Below are 10648 nucleotides of genomic sequence, written 5' to 3'. Positions count from 1 at the left end.
TTAGTCGGCTCACTTAGTCAGCTCGCTTAGTCGGCTCACTTAGTCGGCTCACTTAGTCGACTCAGAGGTTAGCTTGAGTTTAATTTAAATTTAGAGCCAAAATTTATTTTTATGTTATTGAGATATTTTAAATAATAATGTAGAATTGTATTTATGTATTTTTAGTGAAATAATTTATTTTATTTATATTTAATGTTAATATTTTATTATTATCAAACAAAAAATTTTTTTAAATTTTATTTCAAATATGTTTTGATCGATCTTATAATAAAAATGGATTTATTTATTTTATTTTTTTTAAATAAAAAAAAATTCATATTTTCGAGCTAAAAATTTTAAGCAAAAATTTAAAAAATATTTTTGAAACATATTTTGTTGATTTTTTATAAATTTTTAAATCTTTTTTAAGAAATACTTTTGTTAATTTTATCATAAATAAATAATCTTTTAGGTCAAATCTTCTATAGTTTTTTTTATATTATTTTTATAAATATATCTATATTTTAAGTTTATTATTAGAGGTGGCTTTTTCTAAATATTTTTTTAATAAATATATTTATATTTTAAGAATATTAAAAGAGGTGTTTTTCTTTTTCTAAATAATTTTTTTTTTTAATATATCTATATTTTAAGTATATTAAAAGAGATGGTTTTTCTAAATTATTTTTTTATTAATATTTATGTCAAACTTTTTTTTAATGCGACAATTGTCATATGCGTTATTTTTTAAGATTTTTGAAATTTTTGGACACAAAAGGGTTATAATATAATTTATATTGTATATTATATTATAAATTCAATGAAGATGTTCCCTGGAAAAATGATAATTATCATAATAGGTAGGTATATTTTTAAACATATAAGATTTTTTGTGACGCTAATGGGCAAAAATATGTTTCTTAACTTAACAGGTAAAATTTAATGTAGATGTACCCTAGATAAATGACAATTGTCATAATAGTTATTTTTAAAGTTATTTAAATTTTTTGACGTAAATAGGCTAAAATAAGTACTGCTAACATGTCTAAATAAAACTTCAGTGAAGATGTACCCTAGAAAAGTAACAATTGTCATAATCGTTGTTTTTAAAGTTTTTCGAATTTTTTTGACGTAAATGGGCTAAAATAAGCATTGCTAACATGTTAAAATAAAATTTTAGTGAAGATGTACCCTTAAGTGACAATTGTCATAATCGTTGTTTTTAAAGTTTTTCGAATTTTTTTGACGTAAATGGGCTAAAATAAGCATTGCTAACATGTTTAAATAAAATTTAAGTGAAGATGTACCCTAGATAAGTGACAATTGTCATAATCGTTGTTTTTAAAGTTTTTCGAATTTTTTTGACGTAAATGGGCTAAAATAAGCATTGCTAACATGTTTAAATAAAATTTAAGTGAAGATGTACCACAGATTAGTGACAATTGTCATAATCGTTGTTTTTAAAGTTTTTCGATCGAATTTTTTTGACGTAAATGAGCTAAAATAAGCATTGCTAACATGTTTAAATAAAATTTTAGTGAAGATGTACGATAGATAAGTGACAATTGTCATAATCGTTGTTTTTAAAGTTTTTCGAATTTTTTTGAAGTAAATGAGCTAAAATAAGCATTGCTAACATGTTTAAATAAAATTTTAGTGAAGATGTACGATAGATAAGTGACAATTGTCATAATGGTTGTTTTTAAAGTTTTTCGAATTTTTTTGACGTAAATGGGCTAAAATAAGCATTGCTAACATGTTTAAATAAAATTTTAGTGGAGATGTACCAACTATTATGACAATTGTCATTTATCTAGGGTACATTTTCATTAAATTTTTAATTTATCATCTTAGCAATCTATATACGTCAAAAAAACTTTAAAAACAACGATTATGACAAATGTCACTTATCTATGGTACATCTCCACTAAAATATTATTTAAACATGTTAGCAATGCTTATTTTAGCCCATTTCAGTCAAAAAAATTCGAAAAACTTTAAAAACAACGATTATGACAATTGTCACTTTTATCTATCGTACATCTTTTCGAATTTTTTTGAAGTAAATGGGCTAAAATAAGCATTGCTAACATGTTTAAATAAAATTTTAGTGGAGATGTACCAACTATTATGACAATTGTCATTTATCTAGGGTACATTTTCATTAAATTTTTAATTTATCATCTTAGCAATCTATATACGTCAAAAAAACTTTAAAAACAACGATTATGACAAATGTCACTTATCTATGGTACATCTCCACTAAAATATTATTTAAACATGTTAGCAATGCTTATTTTAGCCCATTTCAGTCAAAAAAATTCGAAAAACTTTAAAAACAACGATTATGACAATTGTCACTTATCTATCGTACATCTTCACTAAAATTTTATTTTAACATGTTGGCAATGCTTATTTTAGCCTATTTACTTCAAAAAATTCGAAAAACTTTAAAAACAACGATTATGACAATTGTCACTTATCTAGGGTACATCTTCACTTAAATTTTATTTTAACATGTTAGCAATGCTTATTTTAGCCCATTTACTTCAAAAAAATTCGAAAAACTTTAAAAACAACGAAAACGATTATGACAATTGTCACTTATCTAGGGTACATCTTCACTTAAATTTTATTTTAACATGTTAGCAATGCTTATTTTAGCCCATTTACGTCAAAAAAATTCGAAAAACTTTAAAAACAACGATTATGACAATTGTTACTTTTCTAGGGTACATCTCCACTATAATATTATTTAAACATGTTAGCAATGCTTATTTTAGCCCATTTACTTCAAAAAAATTCGAAAAACTTTAAAAACAACGATTATGACAATTGTCACTTATCTAGGGTACATCTTCACTTAAATTTTATTTAAACATGTTAGCAATGCTTATTTTAGCCCATTTAAGTCAAAAGAATTCGAAAAACTTTAAAAACAACGATTATGACAATTGTCACTTATCTAGGGTACATCTTCACTTAAATTTTATTTAAACATGTTAGCAATGCTTATTTTAGCCCATTTACGTCAAAAAAATTCGAAAAACTTTAAAAACAACGATTATGACAATTGTCACTTATCTAGGGTACATCTTCACTAAAATTTTATTTTAACATGTTAGCAATGCTTATTTATTTTAGCCCATTTACGTCAAAAAAATTCGAAAAACTTTAAAAACAACGATTATGACAATTGTTACTTTTCTAGGGTACACCTTCACTGAAGTGTTATTTAGACATGTTAGCAGTACTTATTTTAGCCTATTTACGTCAAAAAAATTTAAAAAACTTTAAAAATAACTATTATGACAATTGTCATTTATCTAGGGTACATCTACATTAAATTTTACCTGTTAAAGAAACATATTTTTGCCCATTAGCGTCACAAAAAAATCTTATATGTTCAAAAATATACCTACCTATTATGATAATTATCATTTTTCCAGGGAACATCTTCATTGAATTTATAATATAATATCTTTACAATATAAATTATATTATAACCCTTTTGTGTCCAAAAATTTCAAAAATCTTAAAAAATATATGACAATTGTCGCATTAAAAAAGAGTTTGACATAAATATTAATAAAAAAATAATTTAGAAAAATCACCTCTTTTAATATACTTAAATATAGATATATTTTTAAAAAAAATTATTTAGAAAAAGAAAAACCACCTCTTTCTTTTAATATTCTTAAAATATAAATATATTTATTAAAAAAATATTTAGAAAAAGCCACCTCTAATAATAAACTTAAAATATAGATATATTTATAAAAATAATATAAAAAAAACTATAGAAGATTTGACCTAAAAGATTATTTATTTATGATATAATTAAAAAAAGAATAAAATTTTATGATAAAACAAAAGAATAAAATTTCTTCAAAAAATCAGCAAAATATGTTTCAAAAATATTTTTGTACTTCAAAAAATATTTTTTTTGACGGGTAAATTCTCTCTTTATTTCAATAGTTGCTGATATAATATTGCTTAAAATTTTTAGCTCAAAAATATTAATTTTTTTTATTTAAAAAAAAATCAAATAAATAAATCCATTTTTATTATAATCAAATCAAAACATATTATTTGCATAAAATAAAATATAAATAAAATAAATTATTTTACTAAAAATAAATAAATAAAATTCTACATTATTATTTAAAATTTCTCAATAACATAAAAATAATTTTTGGCTCTAAATTTAAAATAAACTCAAGCTACCCTCTGAGGGCCCACTAAGTGAGCCGACTCATGCGGCTCCTTGATCGGCTTGAGTCGGAGCCGTTTTTTACGACTACGACTCGAGTCGCAAGTCGTAAGAACTCGACTTTTTAACAACACTAGTTCCGGGTTCGAATCCCGAGAATGATCATGTTTTTTTTCTTATTCTAACTTGGTGGTTCCATCCTTGGGGGGATAATATATAGGAGGCCGGACTCGACCACGTGATTCCGTATTAATATATTAAATAATAAGGATCTTTTTACATTTTAATAAATTTTGGTCGGTATTTAGCAAATTAGGTTGGTATTTAGAATATTTCCGTACATTCACTTGGTAGTAAGCATCATTAACCATTTATATTTAAGAGGCCATTAAGAAAAATATAGTTGGTTATAAACGTCTCTTTCGTTGTTTTTTTCGATTAATATTTTCAGCATGATTAGTTAGCTTTTCGAAGATGTATCCCTGTCTGAAAAAAAAATTATCAAAACATTCAAGGTCGATTCAATGATGAACTTTATTCTGTTGGGATTATTATAATGTGATTATTTGTAAAGTGTTGAATAAAGAGTAATTACTTTTCGGTCTTTTAAAGTTTTAGAGAACTTCATCAATATTTGGCAAGGCTACTCATTTTTGAAAATGCATTCGATAGAAATTTTTCGCATAAGTGTGGCGGTTGGAATTTATACTTAATTTTATATTTGCCTTTAAAAGCACTGCTAAAATACCATATTGACCATCCGTTTTATAATTGATTTTTTTTTATTATTCGATATACATTTACTAACATGGCGGAAATTTGGGGTATGAATAAACTAAGAATCATAAAGACTGAAGTGCGAGTAGATTGTTAAGATCAATTATTGTAAAGTTTGATGATCAAATTGCGAATCAAGTAAATTAATGTTTGAAAAAACTGCGAATCTAGCAAACTAATGTTAGATTAAGATGTCTACACTATGATTCAAGCAAATAACATTAAACTAAGATAATTGGACTGCGAATTGAGTGAATTATTGTTTGAAGAAACTTCGAATCGCAAATCAATATTAAATTAAGATGTCTGAACTGAACTATGAAGCGAGCAAATCAATGTTAAATTAAAATGAGTAAAGCGAATTAATGTTTGAAGAAAATATAAGTAGAGCCAATTAAGCTTGAATTGAGATGAATAAATTGTGAATAGAGTAAATTAATGATAAATAAAAATGACGAATCTAGTATATTAATGTTAATCCTTAAGTTGAATAAACTGAAATTAATATGTAAAAAGAAACAAGCTTATCCGACATCAAAAATAACAATTAATCGTAGTCATAATAATAAACAAGATTAAATTATTATTTTTATATATAAAATTAAATAATAACCACATAAAAAAACTATTAACCAGAGCTATTTAAAATATATAATGTATTTATCGGAGTCATTTTTTTATGATTACGACGGGGAACTAATATTTAATTTTTATCCCCATTAAGTTTTTGTAAGGGCTCTATTAACCATTTATTGTACGAGCTTTGACTTGGTTACATTCTAAAAAAAATAGAAAACTTTTATGTGTTGTTCTTGTAAATTTTTGTATACAGTGAACTATATACATTTTTTAGGGAGAGGGATAGAAGGAGTGTAGGGTAAAATATTTTAATAACTCAACATGATATTTAATAGAACAGGCGAATTTTCTTTACTATCCGGCTTGAACTAAAAATGATATTCAATAAAATTTATAACTATTATATTTGGAAATGTTTTATGTAAAGTCATATTAAATGAACATATTCAATCTATAGTTAACCCAGGTCTATCTCATTGACTAGTCAGTGTCGTCACCAGGGGAGGAGATGCGCAGAAGCCAAAATCCCCTGAAAAATATGAAAGCCCCCTCAAAATTTTGAATTTTATTTATATACATGTTGTAATTATGAAAATGTTAGCTAAATAAATTTTGAGCCCCCCTGAGATTGTAAGCCTAGTGAGGCCCCATGTGCCTAGTAGACTATCACATTATTCTTTAAAGCCAAAATCAATCGCACTTAACTTAGTTACCATATTTCTACCACATTTTTTGAATTTCCTAAATATACTCCAAAATTTACTAAAAATGCATTTTAATATTTTTTCAAAAATGCTATTATACGCAATTTAATACTTTGTGTCTTGGTTATATTTATAGAAGACCTCAAGAATATCTTATCTTGATAATAAGATTTTTGTCTTTAAATTCTATTGATTGATGCAAGCGTTATAAGATATTATTTGTATTAACATCTTTATCATTTTATAGATGATAAACCTTAAAGGGATTTGATTTAATGACTATTGGTAATTAACATAAGAAAGAGAAAACGAAAACGATTTCAAAATTCATCGAAGAAACGAAAAAAGGGATGATAAGGATCTCAATTTTTAAAATATTATTTTTAATATTTAAAAAAAAATTAAACATTTTATTTTTCTAAAAACGGGCCACAAAATAAAAACACGAATCAAAAAATAAATGTAATAATCAATCAGTTCATTTAAAATAAATAAATCTATTAAAAGAAACTATTAAAATATGTAAAAAAGTTGGAAATAGGTCAGTAATAATCGCAAAGTAAATTCGAATGATTCTGTAAAAATAAATAAATAATTTTCTTTGATATCCCAAAAAATATTGCAGTGGGCTGGTAGATTATAAGTGTTCTAATTTTCGTTTATTTAAGGGGCTATATATTTAAATTTTGCATTCCGACATTTTGTTGTTCCTATGAAGAATGTGGGGGGGGGGGGGGGTGATTAAACCCTAAATTAAAATTCTAATCGAATATAAATTTTTACTATTTTCTTTGTTTTTCACTTGTGTAAGTAGATTTTATACAAAATTTTTAAGTTCCAACTCTTCTGTAAAAAAATCTTTATTAGTGTTATTAGTTAAATGATGATATTTTATCACAGAAAATTATTTGATGTGAGCTAGCCTATAAGTTTATTTAAAAGATTATTTTTTATCGAAGAAATGTGAAATTGTTTGTTGATAATTAATTAAAGTTAACAGAAAATTATTTGCTCAGGCTTTCGCTTCTTTATATTTAAAATGATAAAATAACTAAATTTTCACTAGGTAATATATATTTAACTCTAATTATCTGCCTTTCCAAGTATTTAAACAAAATGGTTTTTTTAAAAAATTGAATTCTTATGGGAAGATAATTTAATCAAATTAAATTTTTGAAAGAATATTTAAATTATCATGATGATTGATAATTACTTGATAAAGTAGTTAGGAACACTAAATATATTCACTTTTTTATTTTTGTAATGATTCTATTCTATTTTATTACACCTTTCCCTTATTTTTTACGAAAATGATAGAATTTATTATGTTTTATGTCCGAATTCTTAAAAAATATATATACACATATCACATCTCTTTTAATTTTTTTTAAGATTCATTAGTTGTATATTATAAAGTCAAGACACTAATTATCGTTAGATATCTTTATCACAATTCTTATACGTTTTATAGGGAACGCAATAAGTAACGAGATAATGATTATTATTTATTTTTTTGGTTATAATGATAATTTTTTTCATACAATAGATTGTATAAAACAAAATTTCATAAAATTACAAATTTTTTTTTGTCAATTAAAAAAATCTTGTAAATTCCAGGTCTTATGACATGCCATAGTCCATAAGTCAGGAATCGGCTCACTCCTCCGTTATTATTGTCATTTAGAGTGTATCTGAAAAATCGCAACGGGAGGAACCTGATCATAGACCTCCTCCTAACAATTATATTTTATTTAAAGGTACCTTAAGATACTCTATTTTTGTTGTTGTTCGATGCATTCATTTTAAAGATAGTTAAGATAAAGTTTAATAAATTAGTCTTTGAGTTATCTTTCTTTTTATTTAGAGTATATCTTTTATATTGATATGATTTAAACGCTAGTAATAACGGTTTCTCTTTTGTGAGATATCTCCTTAATAACTATAGTCGTTGTAGAGGCACGACACTTATTAGTCGATTGTTTAACGGCTAGATTTAAGCTGATTTTTAAATAGATTAACTCAATAAATGTTTGGAAATCTATTAGCAAAATTTCGAGGCCAAGGCAATATATTCCTAGCTAAAATATTAACCATTTTTAAATTGGCTCAAATCGAGCCGTTTAAAAACTGGTCGAGCCTTTGATGACTCATTCTTTTAAGAAAAATTAATAATATAAAGGAAAAGAAAATATTTTTCTGATTCAAAATACTTTATTTATCTAAAAATGCAATAACAGGACCATATTATTAAAATAATGCTTTTCCGGATTTATGAAGAAAATGATCTTTTAAAATTTTCAATATATTTTATAAATAATTTTTTTGAAAACACTTTAATTAGTGTTTTTGTTTAGTAATTAGCTTGTCTAAGGTTCGGAAAGGGGGATTTAGAATAATATTTACCTGGCAACCTCTTTATAAGATGGAAACTTTATCATTTGCAGACAGTAGATTCTATATGTTAATTTTATCTATATTAAGAAATTAAGTGATTTTATAATATTGAAATGAAGTCGAAAAAATATTGTGTGCTTTCTTTTATTTTAGGGATGCTCTGCACTCCTAATTGAAAAGATAGGAACAAATAGATTCTATCGGTCAGATTTGATGTTGCCAATGATTGACATATATAATATGTCTCAATTTGATTTTAGTCTACTATAAGTTTTTTTTTTTAACCTTATTTAAATTTAAATATGGTTAAAGAACAATTCAGGGATTGCATCGGAGCTATTAAGATGTAGGGATTAATATATAATATAAATATTATTTTTTTGTATCATAGTAACAAAGTATCATTCGGTATTGAAAGTGATGCAAATATTATTAGAGAAGCTCAAACTGAAATAGTTAGTAAAGTGTTATATGAGCCTGGAACACGAAAACCATATCATTTTGGTGTGCTTGATCCAAAAATGGTATCTTATTTTATTAAAGAATATATTATTTTCCTTTAGGGTGTTAGCTCTAAAGATGTTAAATGTGAAACCTGCGGAAAAAATTTAATTGATTGTGTTGGTCACTTTGGTTTTATATCACTTGAACTTCCTGTCTTCCATATAGGATATTTTCGTCTTATAATAAATATCTTACAAAATATATGCAAAGTAATTTTAAATAATAAATTATTAATGATTATAAATATATTAATTTAATTTATGGGAGTTTCTTACTATGCATTCATGATATCTTGCATCTTTCTTTAAATTGAAGTCTTGCTTGCATTTTGGATAATATTTGATTATATGCTTTGATGAGATATTATATAACTGTTTTAACTATTGTTTTCATTTCTGAGGTTTATACAAATCATGATTTAAGCTTTTCACAATTTTTTATTTATAAAATATTGTTTAAATTTTTTGTTTATAAAATATTGTTTAAATATTTATATAATTTTTTTTTCAGTGCACTTATTTCTTTATTTGAGAATGTGTCAAATATATTATACATAAAAAAAATAATAATTGGTTGAAATTAGAATCCCACAAATCATTTTTTTATCCCTGATCCCAGCTAGATACAATTTAATTAATCTTTAATCATGAACCATCTATTTTTTTAAATATTTAAACTTGAGTCATTAATGCAAATATAAATTGCACATATTTTTATAGTAATTTAATTATTAATGGGTTATTTTTGGTTCAACACATAGAGAAAGATTTTTTGCCAGCGGTTTCTAATTCTAAAATATATTATATTGATTATAAAATAGAAGATAAATTTGAGCATACTGCCCAATACAGTAAGGAGTAAAAATGCAAAAATAGGTTGTATTTACCTCTTTTAATTATTTATTTATTTATTAAAAACAAAATAAATTTAAATATTAAATTTGATTTTAGAAAAAACTAAGAAACTGGTGTATATACTGGTAATCTTAGGTTCATAATTAAGTCTATTAAAAATTAGTCTTAATAAATAATAATTTAAAATTAATAATTCAAAAAGACAGTGATCTGCAATTATTTTGATTGTTTTTCCTAAAGTTTATTAAGTGATTAACTAATGTTGCCTTTGATATAATTTCACGGCAAACAAATGTCTATAAAATAAACTCAAATAATAATGTCTAAAAAAGAAAAGATAATTTTTTAAAAAAAATATTGTTTAATAAACATTAGGTATATTGGCTTATTTTAGCCTTATTCAATTATACCAAAAGTTGGAATAAGGCAAACCAGAACTCATTTTAATATTTTGATTTTAAGACTAATTTATAATAGACTTAATCTTTTTATTCAAAAATTTTATAACTTTTTTTAATCAAAATTATAAACAAATCTTTATTTAATTTATTTTTTATAATTTATAAAATTTTATTTTCTTAATTCCAAAATTTTCATTTTGTTCATTATTTTTCAAAATCAAATAATTAATTTTTTTGGGCTGA

General features: G+C 24.0%; 1 protein-coding gene across 2 annotated transcripts in view; it reads left to right on the top strand.

The window, feature by feature from the left end:
- Window positions 1-8918: 8918 nt before the first annotated feature.
- Window positions 8919-10648, top strand: part of LOC135927540 (DNA-directed RNA polymerase III subunit RPC1-like) — a 39893-nt gene continuing 38163 nt past the window's right edge. For both annotated transcript variants that reach the window (XM_065463585.1, XM_065463586.1), the window contains exons 1-3: window positions 8919-8992; window positions 9038-9170; window positions 9210-9359. In XM_065463585.1, coding sequence (XP_065319657.1) covers window positions 8949-8992; window positions 9038-9170; window positions 9210-9359 — 327 coding nt within the window. In that variant the 5' untranslated portion in view covers window positions 8919-8948. The remainder of the gene's footprint in view (window positions 8993-9037; window positions 9171-9209; window positions 9360-10648) is intronic.

This window comes from Gordionus sp. m RMFG-2023, chromosome 3 (genome assembly GCF_954871325.1).
Source record: "Gordionus sp. m RMFG-2023 chromosome 3, tfGorSpeb1-WG-v2, whole genome shotgun sequence".
Lineage (NCBI taxonomy): Eukaryota > Metazoa > Nematomorpha > Gordioida > Chordodea > Parachordodidae > Gordionus > Gordionus sp. m RMFG-2023.
This window is presented reverse-complemented; position numbering and strand designations above follow the sequence as displayed.